The sequence below is a fragment of the Oryzias latipes genome, chromosome 4 (assembly GCF_002234675.1).
Source record: "Oryzias latipes chromosome 4, ASM223467v1".
In the NCBI taxonomy this organism is placed as follows: Eukaryota; Metazoa; Chordata; class Actinopteri; order Beloniformes; family Adrianichthyidae; genus Oryzias; species Oryzias latipes.
In genome coordinates this window covers 18,117,449-18,140,522 of record NC_019862.2, presented here as the reverse complement: position 1 = coordinate 18,140,522, position 23,074 = coordinate 18,117,449, and the positions used below count along the sequence as shown (strand labels likewise).

The window sequence follows — 23,074 nt, the reverse complement described above, 5'->3', positions numbered from 1 at the left end:
TTTGTAGATGATACAATTGATGATACAATTGATACAATTAATTTTTAACAATCCAATTCGATCCGATTCAATGAGCTAAGATTGATCCAGGACAGTGTATTTAGGAGTGTGACTCAGAGATAATTACTTACTGAACAGTGCTGGTGAAGTTTTCCAGATTCCTTGTATTTCTTGCAAGACACAATCAACTGTAAATTATATATGTGTACAAACATACAAGAATTAATGGAAAATCCGTTCAAATTTTAGTTTCATAAAGTTCTGCACAATGTTGTTTTTCCACATCAAAATTATACAAATGGAACATTATTAGATCATTTTACCACACTGTATGGTGACATGTCTTTGCAAAATGCAAAAATCCAAATGGCATTTTCCAAGATCAATATAATATGATTTTAGAATAGTACAGCTCAATTCGATTAACAGCTTGCCTCAGACAGATTGAACTGGTTGGAATGTAGGAATATAAATTGATTAAGTCGGTTAATCGTTACACCTACCATTTACTTAAATTCATGTTGAATTATGGTTGACAAAAAATACTTATTAATGCTCAGCTGAGGTAAAATCAATGGAAAGATTTTTTTTAAAACGGTGCCATGAGCTGTTTTTATAGGAGATGTAATATTTTTATTCAACATTTTCATCAACTGCAACCAAGAAAGTAGGTATTACAATATCCCTTATCGAATGGAGTTTATTTCTTTCTTTCTTTCTTTCTTTTTATTCTTTATTATTTAATAAAGCTGTTTTCATAGATTTTTCTTACACATGGATCTGTGGCTGAAAATTGGCTGATCGATGTTTTCTGTGATCTACTTTTTTTCCCTGAGGGCTGTCAGTGATTGGCCTAGAAATATGAATCTGGGCCAATCCAGAAAATCCATACCAGATTAATCGATCAGAGTTGAAAGTCTACAGCGAACTGAGTCGTTTTCCCCGTCATTTTGCTGTTTTACTTCCACGTTTTACTTTTTGTTACAGCGGAATGGACACCGAGTTTACTTTCAACTCTCGTCGCTCCCCGGTGGTCTGTTTACACGGCTGTGTAGCAACCAGCCAACCTTTAGCCTCGACGGTGGGACTGGGTGAGTCAAAGTAACCATGGAAACTTGCAAAGGCAAAGTTCAACAAATGTCCAGTCGTCACCAACAACAATTACCCTTTTAAAACCATTTTACTTTTACATTTAAACCTTATTGTTTGAAGTACACTAGATGGTTAATTATTTATAGAAAAGTTTTTTTTATATGATATTTAGATGAAACTAAAAAATACACAAATATTATTTAATTTTCCGCGTATTTCAATTCAATAAGGACCTATTTGGCTCAAATTATTTCCTATATAGTAGAATAACTGAAAGAGGTGTTTATACTATATTATTGCTGTCTGTGTGATATTTGACTTCAGTCATTTGTGTGTTTTTGTGTGCAGATATCCTAAAGCGTGGTGGCAATGCTGCAGATGCTGCAGTTGCCATAGCAGCAGCCCTTGCAGTAACTGAGCCCTGCAGCACTGGCCTCGGTGGTGATGCTTTCTGCTTGTTCTACAGCGCAGACACTGGAGAAATTCAAGGGATCAATGGCAGGTGGACACCCCCCTGTCACTCATGCTACACCTGTTCTTGCAGAACTCTTATCCAAGCCTTTCTCTGTGTACGCAGTGGCCGAACAGCTCGCGCTCAGACTCTGGACTTCATGGAAAGTCGTGGCTTCTCTACAGAATCTCCTCCCTCTGTGTTTGATGCTTTGAATGTTACGGTACCAGGTGCCGCTGCATGCTGGTGTGACACCAAAGAGTTATTTGGAAGCCAAAAGGTTGGCCTGTTTGTGTTTCTTCTTTGTTCACATCTATTTTTCTTTTAGTGGATCATTTATTTTAGTTTTTGGCAAAACAAAGGTTTATTCAGTATAAATGTTTACAAGTGCAGTTGAGTTAAGAAAATTTTCCATCCGGGACCGGGTCACAGGGGCAGCAGTCTAAGCATAGATGCCCAGACTTTGTTCTCCTCGGCCACATCCTCCAGTTCCTCTGCGGGGACCCAAAAGGCGTTCCCAGGCCAGCAGAGAGATGTAGTCTCTCCAGAGAGGACACTCTCTTTAACTGTACAGCGATGTAATGTTTTTGTCAGTTAATTAAAAAAAATTAGTTCATTTAATTCTTACCATTCTATAGATTTACTATTTGTTTTTATTTTTGCCAGTAAAACTATGTCTAGCAGATTTTCTTTCATGTGAATTATTTTCTGGGTAATCCACTTCACTGAACTTTTCTGTTTTTAATCCTCTACCTGCACAATAATCATATTAGCTTTATTTGCCCCATTGTACATGAATTTTTAAATCTTTTTTTTGTAATGTTTTGGAATTCTTACAAATAAATAAAGTACTTTTTTGTGCTTGTAGAAAGTTTTAAACTCTTTTAAAACATGTCCTAATTTCCCGTGACACAGTGATTCTCCCATCCAGCTCATTGGCGTTTCCTGTAATTGACATGTGTTTCCTCTGTTTCCTTCTGTAGCTGTCCTTGCAAGAGATCCTAAGTGGAGCAGTGGAGCTGGCAGAGCTGGGGTTTCCTGTTGCTGAGGTTACAGCTCACCACTGGGCGGACAATGTGGCTGCTCTGAGGGATGCTGGGAAGAAACTCGGAGATGACTTACTAATTGACGGTCATGCACCTAAAAGTGGACAAGTATTCAAAAACCCAGCTCTGGCTAGAACTCTCAAGGTAAATCTTTAAAAATAAGAAAAAAGAATGAGGTAAATATAAGATGTCATGATATTAGGAGCATTGAATTAATTTTAATGACTTTTTTTCTCAGATACTACTTAAAACCTTGATTTAGTGTTTGGAGACTGGATTTATCCATTAAAGTACATCATTATTTAACTTGCAAAGTCAGCTTTTTTTTGGCAAATTGTTTTACATACTAAAGTTGACGAACACTCAAGCTAAGAATAACATTACCAAGATATTTTCCTTAAATTTACTATACATTTACTTTTTAAATAATAAGTCTCCAAACCACTGTATTGGCTTGTAAATTTGGCAAGTGCATCCTCGGAGGCTTCCATCATTTATCTCAGCCTTTTTTTATTTATTTGCAAAAAATAAATTAATAACGTATTTAACCAATATACTTTTAATTACCTGCTGTGTTTTAAAAAAAATCATTTATGGTGATTTAAAAAGCAGGTTATTCTCAACCATTAAAATGAATTGCTTGTCAGCTATGTCATCATCTTTCACATTTGCAGTGGTTGCACAGACCGGTGTTTCCCAAGCCTGCTCCTGAAGTAACCCTGTCCCGGATGTTTTATTTGTAGTCCTTATCTAACAAACCTGGCTGAAATACATGTGACTCATTCTCAGGTCTCTGTAGAGTTGATGAGCTGAGTCAGGTGTGTCAGGCTAAACCCAACGGTAAAACATGCAACGTTTTTTCTAGTTCTAATCCATTTATTACCTTTCGGGGTCACGGGCGAAGGCAGGGAACACCCTGGACAGGTCGCCAGTCTGTCGCAGGGCCACAATCTTAAACCCATGCACTCTCACATTCACATCTATGGACAATTTAGACAGTGGGAGGAAGCCGGAGTCCCCGGAGAGAACCCACGCATGCACAGGGTGAACATGCAAACTCCACACAGAAAGGTCCCCCATTGATGTTCTGTTTCAGGTCCCCCAGCCAGGATTTGAACCAGGGGCCTTCTTGCTGTGCTAACCACCGTGCAGCCAATCTGGAAAATACTGTACTATTTATAAAGCATGTCGTTTTTTCTTAAAAAGTCTAACACGACGGCCAGTAAACATGTCACTATTGCTAGGTCTTTAACTAGTTTTATTCCAACTCTTCCTGTCTGTGATGGTTCAGTAAAACCATGGCTGAGTCAATGTGTGTGTCCAAGTGGGTTTTTGTGTGCTTCTCTCACCACTGTAAAATTGATTGATTATTTCTTTTTCTGAAATTTCTCTGCTGTTCGAAATGGAGAACTGCAGGAAATCCCTCAAGACGGCCCTCCATACACAGTCACACACACGTGCACACACGGTCATGTTCATAAAACTGCAGAAACAATGGCAATGACCTCAGCTTCATAACACTTGGTCATTCTTCAGCGATTACATAAAGTCATTTCCTTAACTATGCATTCACACCCATGTATGAGTCACTTGATAACGTTTAGTAAATGTAAACCCACACGCAAGCCTCTCAGAAATGTCAATGAAATTGCACAAGCAAAACACAAATCCAACCATTCATCCATCCTTCTCGCGCTCATCTGGAGCCGAGTCATGGGGGCAGCAGTCTCAGTAAATATGCCCTGACACTTCCTCTTCACAGAAACTTCCTTCAGTTCTGTGAAGGCGCACCCAGGCCAGCAGGAAGACATAGTACTCCCAGTGTCCAGGGTCCCTCCTCCCAGTAGGACATGCCTGTAATACCTCTCCAGGAAGGCATCCGACTTCAGGGTGACCGAACTCCTCAACTAGCTCTAAGGGGGAGCCCAATAACTATGCAGAGGAAACTCAGTTCAGCTGCTTGAATCTGGGAAATCCCTCATAAATGACTGCTGTAGTTTAAAGATTGTTTTTGCAGTTTATTATGATAGTTCTTGATAACATCTGGCTATAATATAAACTCTTGCATCAACAGGAGCTCGGTGAACATGGAAAACCAGGGTTTTACCAGGGCAGAGTGGCCAAAGCCATCGTTGATGTTATCAGTAAAGATGGAGGAGTCATGACCTTGGATGACCTCCGTAGCCACAACAGTGAGGTTACCACCCCGATTAGCACAGAGTACAAGGTCAGCAAAGAGATTTGTTGGACTTCTGTTTTGATGACAGCATCATTCTGTTTAATGATGATGTTTTGTGTTTAGAGAGCACGTTTGTGGGAACTTCCTCCAAACAGTCAGGGGCTGGTTGCCCTTCTGCTTCTCAACATACTGGAGAACTTTCCTCAACTTAGAGGTAGTTTGATTTGATTTGATTTGAAATGGTTTATTTCAAGCAATCAAATAAGAATAATACACAAAAACATTACAATCATCAGTTATACATTCATACAATGACCTATCAAACTTAGGATAATTAGACATATTAATAAATATTGCTTGAAAGGGAGTGGAAGGAAGCAAATTTATATAATCCCACCCCGTTATACCGTGACCATTTTATTACATGATTTATCATTCTCCGGTTCATAACTTTTATCATACAAAATTAAGAATCATTTGGTATCAATAAAGCACATGACAAAGATGAACTACTTAATTATTATGTAAAAATAACTATTTTAGAAATCAACATGGCAAATGCAGATCATTTATTCAAAATATATGCAGATTATTTTACTTATAAAAGTCATTTATATGATTAAAAATTAATGCTATATCGGTAAAATAGACATAACACTGTTACAAAAATCTTCATAGCAATAAATGCTCAAGTATCAAAAGTTAAAATATGTGCAAAATTACATTATGAAAAATCATGAATCAATTTTACAGTTTTTTGAGCAAGTGAAGTAATATCATTAGAAATCAATCAATTTAACCATTTTTAATAATTGATTAAGCATTTTTTTATGATTTTTTATTTTATTTTATTATAAGTTAATGCTGTGAAATAAAATAAAATAAAAAGGGTCCATTTTCTTTTGAATGACCAAGATTGGTATTCCTTCTTCTGCTGATTAACAGCCGTTCTTCTGGGTTTAAACAGAGTTTATAGTTCTCTTCGATGTTATGTCTGCAGACATTATATTAATGTACGTATCCTTCTTCAGCTGATATCAGCGGTGCTGAAAGTTGAGGTCAAGTTGTCTGCAGGTCAAAACTTTGCTGAAAATCAGGGTCACTTCAGACTGTTGGAGAAAGCGATGAATCCAGGCGTCATATTTCTTGAAATTATATTTAGCTCGTTGATTTATTACTGCAATATCAGCGACTCTACAGTAATACAGTTCAAAGAAGACATGGTGAGGTGAATAGAAAGCATAGCATATAGTTCATTTAATGTACTTTTTCAAGATTGTGCGACAGAACATGGTCTGAACAGCTGCACCACGAGAGCAAGTATAAGTCATTCTGAGTCTGCTTATGACATAATATTACATTTTATTATTGAAGTGATTCATTTTGACTATTATGTAATGTTTTTATTAAAAGTAGTTTGCTCACATAAAGAAAAACAGCCTTCAAATTCTGACTGATGATATGAGATACGTTTTCCCCACCCCATACTGTCTGACCCTGGTCTTTCTGACTTTTAAAAAAAAACATCACTCCGTCAGACCTCGGATGGACTCAGAGATTTTGAAAGTAGCTGTGTCTTCTATGGAACAGTATAATAATGTAACACAACTAAAGATGCACATAAGGTCCTATTAGAAGTTGTTTGCTTTTGTAAGCTTAGTCTAAATTTTATTGTTACTGAAATAGAAAATGTGATGTACCACATGCTGAGGAAGCTGCAATTGAGATTTGTTTTGATTAAATGCGTAAATCAAAAAGCATGGGGAGTCCAAGCTCAGAGAAACGTCAAGTGTCAAGAGGTCTCAAACTACAGTGTCCAGTGAAACAAAAAAAAATCTATCACCAAAAATATTTGTTCCACCTCCTCTAGACTGCCACATTTAGACCCAGTCAATCTTCAATCTCAATGACTGTGTTGGGCGACCTAATAAGCAATCAGCGCTCCAAATTCTCTACAGACAACAGGAATTTATGCACTCTATTTAGACATCCAGAATCGTGATCGTTTTGTCTTCCTTGAGTTGGTTTCTGAAACACATAACTTAGCTGAGGAAGGCTTGGGTGTCTTGACGAGTATTAACATTTTCTTGTGTGCTCTGTAGCCACTGGCCATAACAGCTCTGACTACATCCACGTCTTTGTGGAGGCTGTGCGTCTAGCACAAACAGATGGCCTGTGTTACCTTGGTGACTCAGCCCACACAAGCATCCCTTTGGAAACCCTACTGGACAAGAGCTACAGCAGTCAGAGAGCACAGCTCATCATCATGGACAGGTGTGTACTTGTGTTTGCATGTTTCTGCTGGTACCAGTGTGTGCCAGTCGATCTCTGTTGACTTTAGATAGGATTGTAGACTTTTACTTCCCCTGACCTTAGCGCCCATCCCATCAGTTCTCATCCCTCGATCTACAAAGGGTGTGTGAGTGTGGGTTCTGACGATAATGTGCATTTACATGACTGTGGTGAGGACTTTGAGCCTTAGGACATTATCAGTTTTAAGACAAATAGATGCTAAACACCTAAAACTGCATAATATTCTGTCAGCGTGGATTAATGCACCGACATTCCTACAATCTCCTCCTGCATTGTTTTCTTTTTTCTGCTGATACTGCTGTTGTTTCATATTTTTTTAAAATGACCATGTGATGTTAAGATAAATCAAATGTGATTAAAAAAAAAAAGCCCTTAAATAGAATTTTTATTGAACTTGAGACTGGGTTTTGTACGGTTTTTCTCACTGCCTCCTTTTATTTCTGTGGTTAAATCTTCATAAAACAAGTGAGAGAAAAATAATAGGTTATTTGCTGCACTGTGATAATTACCTTATATAAAAGTCATTAGAACAGTTACTTAGGTAGATGTTTATGTGATTTAAAACCTCCTCGTCTTATGCCACTCAGAACAGCGGCTTCCTAAAAAGATGCCTAAAAATAATAGATTTCATTTACTTGGTTATTTCGGCATACCTATTTTGTTTTTCATCGCATTGCTGGAAACTTGTTACAGACTAATTTGATTTCCTTTGTCTGGATGAACCTGAAGAGCCATGGAGCAAACCAAACCCGGTCCGATTACAGCAAGTGATACAGTCTACTTCTGCATTATCGACAGCCATGGAAACGCATGCTCATTTGTCAACAGCACCTATATGGGCTTTGGGACCGGCCTCGTCCCTGATGGCTGTGGGTTTTCACTACAGGTCTGAAATTCAAAGTTTATCTTCACTGTTAGTAAAAAAACATAACAAAAAAAAAAAAAAAACTAACAATCAAAAAATGTAAACTTTATTGGTTTTTATAGTAAGAAAGTGTGATAAAACACATTTAGACCTATATAGAAAACGTAACAACATTAGATCTCTACAGAACAGTGTCTTTGCTACTCAAACAAATCTTCAGTGCATGGTCAACTTTTAAAACTACAGATCTTTTTACTGGATAAACAGAATTCATTACCATGTGCAGAAAACAGGCTACAGATCCCACTGTAGCCTGTTTTTGGACATAAATTATTACTTATATTATTGGATTTTGAAGTGTAATAATAATATATATATATATATATATATATATATATATTATGAATATAATAAACTAAGGTGAAATACCTTGTTGTTCAAAGCCAAGACTAAGAAGTAATGTAGAACAAATGAAAAAAGTCACATTTCCATATTTTACGACCCATTTTGCTTGTTAGCAACGCTTTACAGGTACAGCTTTGAATAGTTTCTTTTTTTTCATGTATTAATTTTATGACATAAAACAAGAACAACTGTAAACCTTTACATATCAGGACTTAAATGAAATAACCTTTGATTGAATGATGACCCCATGTATCAAAATTCAAGTATCTTCTTTCTAATTTCATATAGATTCTGTGGTGGGGAAATAAAGTTACAGTACTTTGACAGGTCATCAGCCCTTAGCATATAATACAAAAGCAATAAAGACTCCAGTTATGGGCTAAAAAATGTCTTATTGTTGGAGCTCATTAAGATAAGAGAAGAGCTGTAAAATAATAAGTGGAAAACATTACAGTAGCCATTCTCAAGAGATACACTCCTACTAAGTTGTGTCTGTTGTCAGATCTTTACGATCTTGGCTGGATGAACATTTTCTATATAACAATGTTCAAACAAGTCATAGATGTTGATGGAGGTGTCATGATTTGCGGTCATTTTGGAGCTAAAGATGTATTGCAGTCACCGAACTGAGCATAACTATTGTATTCAGAGATATAAAAAAGTAGAGAAATTTACAAAGATTAACTGTTTTCTGCTTTTATCGTGTTCTACTTTAGCACAACATGACAAAGAAGACTCTTTTGTTCTCTTGTAGAATCGTGGCGCCAACTTTTCTCTGCACCGTGGCCACATAAACTGCATTGCTGGAGGAAAGCGTTCATACCACACTATAATCCCTGCACTCCTCACTGACTCTGTGACTAAATCACAAAAGCCGCAACAACTCCTTGCAGCCCTCGGAGTAATGGGAGGCTTTATGCAGCCACAAGGACACGTCCAGGTATTCAGTTACACCAAAATGGGGAAAAAAACGGGAATGCTTGGTTTGATGGTATTTGTGTTTTATTGTATATTACAAAATCCAATCTTGAATCAGGTGCTGCTGAACATGATGGAGTTTGGGATGAATCCTCAACAAGCTCTGGATGCACCCAGAGTCTTTGTGCAGTATGACCAGAAAAGTAAGACTTTCACACCAAACATACATGTAAAAACAATCCTAGGTAGAATCCTTTTTATCCTTCAGCAGAGGGTCATGTATTAAAAAGATACAATTTTTTGCTTTTTATTGAACCCTAATCATAAATTAAATCTATTAAAACTTTTAAAAAAAGCTTTTTGAATATTCTTTTTTATCCAAAACAACAAAATAGATAAAGGATACTTTTATAATATTGAATGTTAACTTAAATTTTGCAGGTAAGCATTTAAGTAAAGTTACAATTTTTCTTTATGAAGCCCATTCAGAAGAACACACTGATATACAGTAGTTTTGGTATAACGCCTTTGCAGGCGGACAGTGGTTTGTGAATTTGGAGGAGGGGATTGAGCAGGAGGTGGCTGAGGAGCTCCGGAGACGAGGCCACAAAGTAAACTGGCCTGTCACAGGTAAACAAAACAAACACACATTTATTCATATTCTAATGTGACATTTTTCATCTATCTATTTTGGAGTTCCCAAAGCGTGAAGCAGTCACACATTAATGTGTAACTTTAATTGCTGTATTGTTGTAAAGCATAACAATCCCTCAAAACAAACAGTGCAACTGCTTAAACAAATTGTTGTTTTAAAGTACCCATATCATACAGCCGTTTCCATAAAACTTTTGGCTTCCTGTTGCAAACAGGATGCTTATTTGTTCCTCTTCCCATTACTGGTCTTTGCTTTTCTGAAATGTGTGAAAGCACAGATACCACAGCAGCTCTTCAGTTCTGCTGTCCTTTGCAATAAAATCTCTTTTTTAGTCATCAGCAAAGACTTGAAATCTCAGTAGTTTGAACCATAAGGAACAAACCGTCACAAGGTTAATCTCTACAGTTGACTGCTGAGCCCGAGTTTTTGTTTTTTGACTGATGGCGCATTCATATTTTCATCTCCAAACATGCTATCAGCCTCAGTTATTTAGTTTTGATCCCTACTGAAGCATATATAAATCAAGCCACTTCAGCTCCAAAATATATAAGCAAAAACATCTCAGAATTTTTTTTTTCCAGAGCTGAAAATAAAGTCAAACGTCAATGGGTTAAAGGGCATTACGGATGAACAGTTTACTGGAACTGGGCTCATCATTTATTTACCCTCACAGGCCACCAGAGGTCTCAGTTTGGGCGGGGACAGATCATCACAGTGGGGGACTGGTGGAATCCATCTGCCACTCAAGCCAGCCGTTTACCCAGAGTGCTCTGGGCTGGGTCGGATCCCAGAGCTGACGGATGTGCTTTAGGATACTAGTGACATAAAAGTAGCTGATCCTCTGTATATCCACAAGTATCAATTACAGATGACTTTCTTTCAAATCAAAAGTGAACATTTGTTTGGGTTTGATAATTAGAATGTTTTTCTGCTCTTTAATGTGTGATTAAGCCAAATGGTCTTGATTCTGGTTAATATTTGATAGGATTTCAGATAACAAAGTCAAAGTCCAGTCTCTCCACACCAAGACTTTGCTGAAGTGCCTTAACTTATTAGGTTGTGATGTTCTGCAAAAGCAGAAGAGAAGAAGAGAATTGTTCTCCTAAAGTTGACTTCAAATTGGTTTGGAAAATTCCAACAACTTGTGATGGGTCAGCTGATACTCTGACAATATTTACCATGATCTATAAAACAACAACAACCCCCCCGAAAGACCTGTGCTGTTGTATGTAGGATTTTGGTATCTAATTTATATATATATATATATATATATATATATATATATATATATATATATATATATATATATATATATATATATATATATATATATATATATATATATATATATATATATACTCAATCCTCAGGAATTAGATTTTAGAAGATGACACAGCGTCTAAAAAAATCCATACAGTCTTAAACAGAGAAATTTGAAAATATGTGAGAATCAGTTGACCTTGTAGGCAATAATACGATTTTGACTCGAAACTTGGCTTGAAATAAATTTGCAAGAATATTAACTTTTCTGTTGCAGTTAATGGAGCATGATATGAAGCTGTAATCATTCACACAGAATTTTTTTTCGATGTAAAACTTGGATCATTCTGTACCATGAGTTTGTATTAATTTAAAACATTCCAAATAAACTGGAATATTTCTGAATGATTTCATTCCTTCATTTGAATTTAAATTTGAATTTTTTTGGAACAAATATCAATAAGGGTAGTCAGAGGGACCGCACGATGGGGTTGATGAAAATAAATAAAATCTGTTTAAAAGACAGGCAACCATTAAAGGTGCTGCATATGCCGGAACAACAATAAACCCTACATGGACAATCAAACAGCACAAGCTAGACTCCACAAACTAGGACCAATAGAACAACCCAGAAATAGAGAAGAAATTATAAAGGGAAAAATGAATAAATCAATGGTTACAACTAGTATGTTTAAATACATTAACAAGTCATGAGAATGGCAACAAAAATATTTGAGCGTTAACATGTCAACAGGGCAGAATAGAACACAAAGTCACACAGACAGAAGAATTAAAGCAGAAAAAAGACCAAAATATCTTCAACTCTGACAAAATATATAAACACAAAACAAAATGTGAAAGAGGATAAATTGAGATATCATTTTATATTTCTTGTAGGGTATACTCCATAATGGTTGTAGGATCTGTTATCAGATCTTGGCTAGTAAAAAAAAAGAAACAAAAAATTCTAGCTACCCCTATACCATTAAATTATTACAGGGAAGTCAAAGTACCGTGTGTTTTTTTGTAAAAAAAAAAATGCAATCATGACTTATTTACTCTAAACAACTTGTTTACCATTCACTTTTCCACCTATATGCAAGTCTCTCAATATTAGACTTTGTCATAAAGCTAATCTTCTTACAGCTCCAAACCCATGCTGGTACCACACGTTCACTCCCATAATGCTATGTGTGCATGCAAACACAACTGGCTTATACAGCTCTAATTCATGGCCGTTATTGGTTAACCAGGTTTGATACTGCTGATTGTTTGGATAGGTTTCATGGTAACTGGATCATAAAAGGTCTAAAAATGTATTAGCCCTCTAAAAAACAAACATTGTACCTGTGTTGTTTCCTCTATTGCTATATATGAGGGGCTCACACCTAACCCAACTTCAATCGTGCAAAGTTTTAACCATAAGAAGACAGTAGAAGTACGGTGGCCCTGGAGTACAAATCACATCAACAAATCCCTCAACGTAAAAACATATATAAGGTCATGACGACAATCAAAAAAGCAAAACAAATAATCAAAAACTAAAAACAACATTACATTTTAGAAATTTCAGAAACCAAGGTGCACCAGGTGTCTGTATGCAGACTCGTCCCCTCCTCTGATGAGGCCAGGGACGGTTGTGATGTCTGGATGTTGTTGGGGTCGGGGGAGGTGCAGTCGTAGGTGTAGAGTGAGAAAAGCTTTGGACTGCGACAGCACCCCTGTGGTGTTCTGGTGCTGACTGTAAGCTCAGCAGAAACCTTCTTTCCCATCCTCACCACCTGTGGTCGGTCAGTGAGAAAATCCGGAGTCCTGTTTCTGGTGGTTGTTGGTATTCCCAGTTCTGCAAGTTTTGCAGTCAGCTTCAGGGCCTGATGGTGTTGAAGGCAGAGCTGTAGTCCAGGAACAGTAACCGGGCGTACGTGTTCTTGGTGTCCAGATGTTGCAGGGTGGAGTGAAGTGCCAGTGCCATCACATCTTCTGCTGATCTGTTGCGGCGGTAGGCAAACTGGTGGGGGTCTACTGATTCGTCGTCCAAGGAGTTGATGTGTGACAGAACCAGCTTTTTCACTGTTGTGTCGTGTCTTTTCTTCGGGACCGGCACGATCATTGAGGACTTGAAGATTCCTGCGATAGCGAGAGGTTGAAGATGTCTGTGTATACCTCTGCTAGCTGCTCTGCGCAGGCTTTCAGAACCCTTGGTGAAACGTGGTCCGGTCCCGTTGCCTTGTGCGGGGTTCACCTGTTTCAGGGCCCTGAGGACCTGTGTGAGACACCTGCAGTGCAACCTCTTCTGGGGCCCAGGAGGTCTTTTGGGGGACCTCTTTGTTGTTCTGGTCGAATCTTGCATAGAAGCTAAGGGTGTCTGGCGGAATGTTCTGATCTACTGGTGTTTGTCCTGTAGTTGGTGATCGATTTGATCCCCTGCCACAGGCCTCTTGTGTTGGTTTCCCCGTGGCAGCTCTCAATTTTCTGGCTGTAGCTTCTTTTGGCAGCCTTGATGGACTTCTGGAGGTCATAGTGAGCATGTCTCCTGATTTGAAGGCTGCACGCCGTTTGTTGATTTTTATGCGTATGTCTGTGTTGAACCAGGGTTTTTGGTTAGGGAAGATGCGGACGGTCCGAGTTGGAATGCAAATGGAGGTGCACCAGTCTATGTAGCTGCTTACTGTGTCCCCGTATTCATCAATGTTAGGGGAAGCTGCTTTGAAAATGCTCATATCTGTGGCCTCTAAGCAGCCTTTGAGTTCTTCCACAGCCTTGTCAGTCCATGTCATTACAGTCCTGGTTGGGACTGGATCTGCTTTAAGCCTCCTGGAGTATGTGGGATTCAGAATTTCCAGAATTCAAAATGAAACACAATAATAAACCGGAAAAGGTTGGACTCATGGGACATCGCTGATTGGATGATGACGTTTGATTTTTGATGTTTGAGGTTTTTTTTAATGACTTTCTAATGTCCACATACTTATAGAAGTTTTATGATAATGGACCCTTATTTGTTTAATACTTTTTTGCTCTTTTAATTGTTTTTTTTTTTTAAATACATTTTTGCTTTGAGTGATTTGTTGATGTGATTTCGACTTCAGGGCCACCCTACAAAATGGTTGAAAAACTGTAAAACAATAGTGTTTAAGCAAAATGGGAAACATTTCTGAGAAATTGCAAAGCTAGAAAGCAAAAATGGGAAAGGCAAAAATGGCAAAAAAGAGATCGATCAAGTTGTAAAAGAACCACCAGCCCATATGCATTGAAAGCTATGCACACTTTATAAAGGTTAGGTAGAAGTTGCTCAGCAGCTTTAGTTTGCCCTTTATGCAACTGCATTGCAGACAGAATGAGGTACAATAACATATCCTGGGATCATAAGAGTCAATCCCAAGTCAAACACAGTGGTCAAGCAGCTGATGCCTATGCCTTTCAGCAAAATTAACTGAAACCAGTTTAAATGTGCGTGCTTTTCAAAATTAGTTAGGTCTGGAAAAATGTGTAGACTTTATTGTAACTTTTATTTCTTATTTGTGTTTCGACATGCTGTTTTTCTTTTGCCTGCTAAACAATATGTCAGATTTATTTTCTTAAAGACCCACTACAATTTAAAAAAATGTGTTTTTGATGCTTTTAACATGTTCTTGTAGATTTTTTCTCATGATGAAGAATATACAAAAAGAAAATTAAGATTAAAATTGCATTTCTGAGTATTTTTTGTTTCAAGTTGTGGTGCATCAGGAGCATATGCAAAAATGCAGTTTAAAAAATCTTGTAGTTCCCTGCTCCGCTCCATCCTGATGGATCCATTTGCAGACAAATAGATCCCACAACAGTCCCGCCCACAACTCAGGGGTGAATTTCTATTGAACTCCTGCTGCTCTGCAGAAACGTTCTCTTTTTCTTTAAATACCTTAAGTAAAATCGACATAATCATAATTAAAAGACCACTGGGAACGCCTTTAATATATCAAAAGATGAGTGGGACTTTAAACTATATTATTATAATTATTATTGTTAATTATCCTTTTTTATCGTAGCACATTTCTGAAAAGAGGGTTAACATCAAATTTGAGATTGATGGTTTAGAGGGGATTATCAACCATTAGTGTTCATAACGTAGACATAGGGCACTGGTACTGACTGTGCATTTTTACATGTCAACCAGCTTTTGTGAGTGAGTCATTCAGAGGAAATTGAACTTTAAAATGTTGTTTTGTCCTGCTGTGTGTGAAACAAAAACAAAAAAAAACACTCATAGCCAATCGGCAATCTCCTTCCTGTGAGAGTTTCCTTATGCTCATTCTGTCATGAAAGCTCCAACCCCCACCCCCCAAAGAGAAGAAGTCTGTCCCACTCCTACACACTAACCCTAAGCAAGCCTCTTCCACTTCGCTCCTTTTTTTTTTTTTTTAACAATTTCTGGCTCCCCAGCTGCTAAGACCCTTCCCTCTGAGCGTTCTTTTTCCCTCTCGCCTCAGCCAGCTGCAGCTTTCTCCACTTCTCCTTGTAGTTTGGTTTTTGAAGGAGAAATGTGTTGTTCAGTGGGCTTTGCCCGTTCCTTGGGACTGGCACTGTTGCCACTTGCCCTCTGCTGTATTGTGGCCAACCTGCTGCTGCTGTTTCCAATGGGAGAAACTACCTACATAGAGCAGGATCATCTATCAAGATACATCTGGTACTTTGGTGGACTAGGAGGTGGCGGACTCCTGGTAAGTAAAATGTCAATTGGGACTACATTTAGGTTTAACTGGAAAATAAAATTTAAGAAAAGATTAGATTAGGATTTGTAATGTTTAGGGTTTTACTAAACACTTCCAGCTGGATGTGCTGGGGAAATATAGTTTATAACCTAAAGAGTAGGTTAAATTTCTAACCTGATAATTGTTTTATTTGAGTCCTATCAAAAGTCAACTTTTAAGCTTTGGCTTGAAATCGTTCAATAGACATTGTTTTAAAACCAGGAAATACTTGAATTTGCATTTAATCAAGTTACACGACTTCCCTTTCTAGGAAAACCTCCTCATAACTTAAAGTAATCCTTAACCCTTGTGCTATCCTAGGCACTTTAACCTTGGGAGTTGGGCCATCTAGACCCCACTAGACAGTGCGCTGAACCTTTTTTCTTCAATGATTTGTGAACCTCACTGGTGTCCATGGACTATATGAAATCTTTCCATCTTAATCCACCTTTGTCATGGTAAGGGTGGGGTCATCTAAGATAGCACAAGGGTTAAGAAAGACGATGATGATGTCTGGGAAAAGCCACAACACAGTGAAGAAAGAGAGTCACTGAAAGGGACCTAAGAGATGTTCAGCCTGGGTCTAGAAACTAAACTGAAAAAAAGAGGGGGGGAAAAAAAGAAAAGAAAGAGCTTCTTTGAAAAGGATTTGAGCCACGTGACTCTGGAAATCTCCACTTTTTTACTTGCTGTGCACATTTTTTGCAGTGATTGAAACATGATTTTCTTGGCTTGCTCAGTAGAGTTTGTTGCTGTTTAATACAGTCAGCCCCATTTTTTTGCGAACATTTTTGTACTCATCGATTTATTATTTTTAGTTTATGTCATTTTTTAACTTGTTCTTCTCATCAGTTATTTTATGTCTTCAAAATAAAAAAATAGCTTGTTGTGGTTTTCTTTTCAGCACCAGACTGACGGATTTTAAACTCTGAACAATAGTGTTTTGTGTGAATAACAGTTAATCTGTCGGCTCTGCCTGCCGCTGATTGGGTGGGTTTATGTGGTTCCTGAGCAGAAAGGAGCTTTTCTTTTTATGTATTTCTATGCTGGAGCACAGGATAGCCTGTATGTCATCTAGATCTAGATTACAGTAATACATGAAGACTCACTAAATTGGCTTTTTCCATTTCAACAGGGTGGGTTTAGAAGTTTGTGTCAAGATGAAGTTTTGAACAACAGCTTTGGTATCAGAGGCAGGACACTCTTCCTATTCTAGAGGAATCACTCTATGGAAGAAAAAAAATCACAAGAACTACAAAAAGTCCAGGACTTATCATTTAAAGTGTCCTTTGACATTCACACGAAACTTAAAAGCAAAAAACATAGACTTGTGTTTTATTCACACTCTGTTGCTTCCATTATGAGTGTCAGCTTAACCCTTGTGCTATCCTTGGCACTTTAACATTGGGAGTTGGGTCATCTAGACCCACTAGACAGTGCTCTGAACCTTGTTTCTTCAATGATTTGTGATCTTCACTTGTGTCCATGGATTACATGAAATCTTTCCACCTTTATCCACCTTTTTCAATGGTAGGAATAACACGTCAAAGTAAGGGTGGGGTCATAGGATAGCACAAGGGTTAAAGTACTATTTCAGAACAGAAACGTTTCATGTTTCTTTCTATAATGAGCAGAATGCATAAGGTTAATTTGTCGTTGGCCGTTTTTGTGTGGAAATGACCAAATGCCAAAGAAACAAAAAGCAAACTGAGACCCTTTAGAAACAAATCTATCTTTAGTTGCCACCCTTCCTCTTTCTTCTGCTTCCTTCCTTCCTTTTTCCCACTGTCTTCTTTTCTTTCTGTGTCATCAGTTTTTCCTTTAGCCTGAGCTTTGGGGTGACATCCCGGATGTGAACATCTGAGCAGATGTTTCTGTGAGGCCATGTAAAACCTTGGGAACTTGTTCCTTATAGGAGGATGTAATTTATTGTTTTTGAGACACGAAGATATGCAACACAGGAAAGACAGATTTGTCCGCACAACCGGGAACAAAGGATGAGGCCATAGTGATTATTGTTCTTCTTTTATTCCCTTAGTAAATCACATTTTGTTCTAGACAAACTTGTGTAGTTTTAGGTATTGTTATATTCTCTTTTAAAAAAAAATGTCATTGTATGTCACCTTTAAAACTTTTAATCTACAAACGTTTGCCTTTATGACTTTGGAGTAAATATTTATTTCAACCAAAAATGATTTTACATTGAGCTTAACTTAAAAAAATTTAATTAAGAAGATGATATATGGGCTATTTTATTTAGGCTTATGGATCAGAAAGTTTGTTGAACACTTTCCTTATGTTCAAAATCACTTATTTCCGTAAGTGAAAATGATGCTACCAACTACCAAATCCAAGTCCCTAATTGATCAAAGTTCAACTGGCTTAACGTTCAACACTTATTCAATTATTGTGCGTTTTGTATTTAGGGGCTGAAATTGGATTTGATAACTTCACATGTGAACATGAGAGCTATGAAAGCGGAAGCCTGAAATGTGCATATACACTTGTTTCCATAGACTTTTCATTAAAAGTGGTCGCGTAAACGCACGTTGCGAAGGGCGGTGTAAACGTGGCTTTACAAGTTAAAGATCTATTTATCTATAAAGACAGTCAAATCTTCACTTAAGTTTTATCCAGATATAATTTTCCATTTTATAAATGTTTTTCGTTTTTTTTTTTACATCAAAGTACAACATTCAACGTGCACACAGTAGAAATAAACATTGTCACTGTTAGCACATTATTTCTACAATCCAAACAATGATGTACGTTACTGGATTATTTCAGTAATCTTTCAGTAAAAACCGACAAAAATAAAGCAGAATTACAATACGTAAACATGACTCTTTCAGATCCCAATGATAAAAAAATGTCTAATGTCAAAAACATGGAACTTTTATTCAAAGGCTTAATGAATGTTTCTGTCATTCCAGATGCTGATTCCAGCTGTGGTCTTTATCACTCTGGGGAAATGCAGCTGTTGCTGGAATGAGAGCCTAATGGTAAGAACTGTGTTCAAAAAGCACCGGAAGCACATTCTTGACAGTATACAGCCAGAACATTTTGCTGTTGCTACACACACAAACCCTCATTCTCTGCTTGTTTTAGCTGCTGTTTTGATGCACGAGTATCTTATTGAAATGTTGATCCAGATTGCACAGTTTTTTTCCATCACTTTATGTTCACTATTTGGACAATAACACTAATAGCCAATTAGAGAACCAAATCAGCTCTTCTTCCTTATTAGACAACAGTACTAATACAGCTAGGATTATTCAACAAGGGTCCCATTGTTGAGTAAGACATCACAATGTGAGCCCGACTGAAACTTATTCAGGCAACTGACACAGCTGCACTTGTGTGTGATATGTGCGTGCCTAGCAGCTGCCTCTATCTCTCCAACATGAACAGGATAAGAGGAACAGCCAGCATTGATTCATACAGCCACAGAGCCACAATACTATACCCTTACACAAGCAGCCAAACATGTGCTTGTTCTGTTAAAAAATAGCTGTGTGCCGTTGTGTTGTTCCACAGATGTGTGGGTCGGTTTTCGCAGCTGTCATTGGCCTCGTGGGTTCTGGATATTGCTTCATCATATCGGGGCTTGCCTTGCTGCAGGGTCCTTACTGCTTCACTTCACTTGGGTGGAGATACCCCTTTTCAGAGCTAGGTGGCAGGTGAGGCACACTAAAAAGTTTATAAAGCAATCTAACAAAATTTGAAACTTTTTCAGTTAAACTTCTTTATCAAGTTATGATTTTCATTTATGTTCACAACAACAACACGAAAATGTACTCTGAGTTATCCTTTAGTCAAAAATAAAGTCACATAAACATATTTTATGAAATTATAGTGATAAAATGCAACACAAAATAGCGATAATGACTTAAGATGTTCTTTTCCAGTATTTCATTAATTATTTAATTGTTTTATTTAATAGTTTTGTATTTTCATGAGTCTTAATTATAATTTTAACAAGATAATTAAAAAAAATCATGTTCTAAAGAGACTTTACTCTGTGCTTTGAGAAAGAAAGTATTTAAATATATTTAGATATTTGGGTAAAAACATATATGACTGTCACAGATTCTGCAAGTTATCCCTATGTTAGTAACCTTTGTTATTGTGATCCCAGCTCTCTTCAGGTCAGTTATCATTTCCTCTGTGTAGTTCTGGACTATTTCCTCACTGTTCTCAAGATTGTGTTTACCCCATGAGGTAGAAATGGCTCACTTGGCTTGCCAGTCACCTTATATTTCTTTCATTTGTATTAATAAATTCAATCCAATTCAATTCTATTTATATAGCCCAATTTTACAACAATAGCTTTCTCACTGGGCTTCCTTATTGTATAAGAACATGAAGTCATAATGAACATGAAGTCATAAAATTGAATAGGTATTGGCTAAACTAAACAGACTAAGCTAAACTAGGCATCCCTGCCCTTAGACCCTCCTTATGAGTAAGGAACAACTCCTAAAAGAAACTATTCCGGAAAAAATAAGAAGAAACCTCAGGGATGTCCATGTGAAGGAGAGATCCTCCCCAGGACGGACAGGCGATGTACCAGAACTCACTCGTACTATAACACTCAATCTATTGTCTTACAAGCTGCTTGTTTATTGTACTTTGGTTCATCTCAGTCTTGTTTGGGTATACAATCCTGTCCCTGGTGTTCTTAGACAGCTCTTTGGTCTTAGTCACGGTGGAGAGGTTGCAGTCTCACTGCTTAAGGGTGTGGACACGTGTCCTTTGCACAGATAACCAGTTCAAACAAATGACATAAATACACGTAATGAGTGGAGGTAAGAAGATAGCAGAATCGGTGACTGCCAAACCCTCTACCTGTCAGAGGTAATGTATATCTTGCCAGAGAAAAGCATAAAGTGTACAGACAACAAGGATTTTTCATATAACACTTATCTATTGCTTCAGGATTTTAATCTCATTTTAGATGCTGTAGACCTAAGCCTGTTAAGAAAGTCTCAACTAGAAAAAAGACAAATTAAAACATAACTGAAAAAAGAAAGTATATGGCTGAAATCCTGCATCACAGATAGAGATCAGCCATGAGGAAAGACATCATATCAACTTTATTCTTTCTTTCTAAACTCTCTTTTTTGGGGTCTATTCCAGCCATTGTTGGGTATAGGCGGGAGAAACCCTAAACCCCTAAACAGTTTACCAGTCTTTTGCAGGGCCTCACTACTAAACACACTCACACCTAGGGATAACAGAGTCATCAATCAACCTATGAAGCATGCTTTTGGTTTGTAGGAGAAAGCTAGAGTGCCCAGAAAAAAGTCTTTGCATGAATGAGCCAAGATTTTCATGCTGTGAGACTAGAGTGCCAGCCACTACACCACTGTGCAGCTCAATGATTAGCATTTCCTTCCAAAAAACAATACATTCAGTTAGATCAACTGTTAGAATTTGTGTGAGTAACCTTTCTTTTAGTATTTTGTTTTTCAATGGATAAGCTTGTCATAACATTATTTAAAAGCTGCTATAAATGTATTTAGTTAAAAGTATACCAGTTAAGTTTGCATCTAAATACAAAAATGTCTGCTGTTTTCCCAACATTACATTTTCATGAAACTAAAGCTTAAAGCTTAACTAAACTTCCATTTATCTTTTGAAATGTTTGACCTTTGACATTTTTGAAGCAAAAAATGTGAACCCTGATAACACTGTGCTACACTTACACAAGTTTAGACTTGAAAAAGCTACAGTTTTGCTTAAACTAGCCATGATTTTGCACATTTAGGCTTTGAGAAAATAGTGTTTAAAGTATTATGAGACAACACAGTCATTTACGAGTTTAACTTTCATGCAATCTTCAGTTGCTTAAAAACATATTTAAAAGTTGCTAAAATGTCAGTTTCCTTCTCTGGCTGTCCTGAAAGTTGATTGAGCTGGTCGAAGAATGTTCTCTGAAATGAGAGGAATGTATACAGCTGTTTAAAATTATAATGGCAAATTCTTTCCTAATAATTCTGTCATAAGTCATAAACATGTCTGTAACTTTGTGTTTCAGCTATCTGCTAGAGCCAGAGTCGTGGTCCAAGTGCCACCAACCCGTTCATATTGTGGAATGGAACATAACCTTGCTGTGTGTGTTACTGGGTCTGGCTGTGCTGGAGTTCGTCATCTGTCTCTTACAGTTGGGCAACGGTCTAGTCAACGCCATCTGTCGACCTTGCTGCTACAAGCAGCAGTACAGCCTAAATGCTTAGAATTGTCACTCATGTGTCGGCACTTGTACGTCCAGAGTACACACAACAGCACTGGTTTTTCACTGAAACTCACACGCACCATTTTTAAACAAACATCAGATGTATGGTGTTGTTTTCATGTTTAAGGATTAAAACTGTCATGCAGTCAGGGGTAAAAAGAAACTAAGGCTACAAATGTAAGTTTGTACTGCAGTTTAGGGAAGTTCTACAGGAATGATAAAACAGAAACGTGGGGTTTTTGATCATTTGCAATACTTTTTTTTTAATAGAATAGGTGGTACATTCCGTCTGAAGTTTTGGCAAAAAAATTCCTATTACTGTAATAAACATTAAATGGGTCTTATTTTTATATATGCGTTGTTTGTATACCTAAGAAATCATGTGTCTGTTGCAAAAACAGACTTTGGCAACAAATGAAGGAATTTGTGGTCATTCTCCATGAGATTGTTAGAATTTGAGATTCAGGATTGTCAAAATTGATTTTACAGTTTTTGTGTGCTTTTTTGCATATCTGAGCGAACACTGAAGTTTCCTATCTTTGAAGTTTGAATGTGTGCTTTTGATGTTGATGTAACAAGAAAATGTAAAATGATGTTTTTTTAGATTTATTTGCGATAATAGTTCATTGTAAACCAACATCATATAAATATATATATATATACATTTAGTGTTCCTACTTTGTACATGTTCATGTTTTTAGAGAACGCATTACTTTAAGATAAAAGGACTTATGTTTAGTGTGTGTTTTCTTTCTTTACAACATTAAATTGAATTGTATATAATTTGATTCCCTTTTTTATTTTATGTTGAACTTCATAAATCTGAAACCAACTTCTTTTTTAATTTGTTGTATAAAAATCTGTATGTTGGTCAAAAAACAGATGCCCTTTGGTAACTGTGTGCTGCAAATGCTCGTTGGGC

The 23,074-nt window shown here is 37.2% G+C and overlaps 2 protein-coding genes across 4 annotated transcripts; both read left to right on the top strand.

Moving 5' to 3' along the window:
- The first annotated feature begins 875 nt into the window (after nucleotides 1-875).
- LOC101171819 (glutathione hydrolase-like YwrD proenzyme) lies at nucleotides 876-11,199 on the top strand. Of its 3 annotated transcripts, XM_023954351.1 has the most exons (12): nucleotides 876-1,091; nucleotides 1,441-1,594; nucleotides 1,670-1,823; nucleotides 2,527-2,733; nucleotides 4,664-4,816; nucleotides 4,892-4,982; nucleotides 6,871-7,042; nucleotides 7,811-7,967; nucleotides 9,106-9,291; nucleotides 9,388-9,472; nucleotides 9,804-9,899; nucleotides 10,598-11,199. In XM_023954351.1, the coding sequence occupies exons 1-12, from the start codon at nucleotides 992-994 to the stop codon at nucleotides 10,741-10,743; spliced, it is 1,701 nt and encodes a 566-aa protein (XP_023810119.1). In that variant the 5' UTR covers nucleotides 876-991; the 3' UTR covers nucleotides 10,744-11,199. The 3 variants fall into 3 exon arrangements, with proteins under 3 accessions (XP_023810119.1, XP_023810120.1, XP_023810121.1); XM_023954352.1 differs by lacking the exon at nucleotides 10,598-11,199 and having other exon boundaries at nucleotides 9,782-9,859; XM_023954353.1 differs by lacking the exon at nucleotides 876-1,091 and having other exon boundaries at nucleotides 1,505-1,590.
- A 4,324-nt stretch (nucleotides 11,200-15,523) lies between these two features.
- On the top strand, nucleotides 15,524-22,890 carry LOC101159736 (transmembrane 4 L6 family member 1). The gene is made up of 4 exons (XM_004068042.4): nucleotides 15,524-15,884; nucleotides 18,848-18,916; nucleotides 19,452-19,594; nucleotides 21,955-22,890. The coding sequence occupies exons 1-4, from the start codon at nucleotides 15,705-15,707 to the stop codon at nucleotides 22,151-22,153; spliced, it is 591 nt and encodes a 196-aa protein (XP_004068090.1). The 5' UTR covers nucleotides 15,524-15,704; the 3' UTR covers nucleotides 22,154-22,890.
- Nucleotides 22,891-23,074: the final 184 nt, after the last annotated feature.

Bases quoted from the DNA above. Each gene is read 5' to 3' on its own strand.
- LOC101159736 (XM_004068042.4), top strand. From the start codon at position 15,705: ATGTGTTGTTCAGTGGGCTTTGCCCGTTCCTTGGGACTGGCACTGTTG. The intron at 15,885-18,847 runs GTAAGTAAAATG...CTGTCATTCCAG, and splicing joins TAGGAGGTGGCGGACTCCTG to ATGCTGATTCCAGCTGTGGT. The intron at 19,595-21,954 runs GTGAGGCACACT...TTTGTGTTTCAG, and splicing joins TTTTCAGAGCTAGGTGGCAG to CTATCTGCTAGAGCCAGAGT.
- LOC101171819 (XM_023954351.1), top strand. From the start codon at position 992: ATGGACACCGAGTTTACTTTCAACTCTCGTCGCTCCCCGGTGGTCTGT. The intron at 1,092-1,440 runs GTGAGTCAAAGT...TTTTGTGTGCAG, and splicing joins AGCCTCGACGGTGGGACTGG to ATATCCTAAAGCGTGGTGGC. The intron at 4,983-6,870 runs GTAGTTTGATTT...TGTGCTCTGTAG, and splicing joins GAACTTTCCTCAACTTAGAG to CCACTGGCCATAACAGCTCT.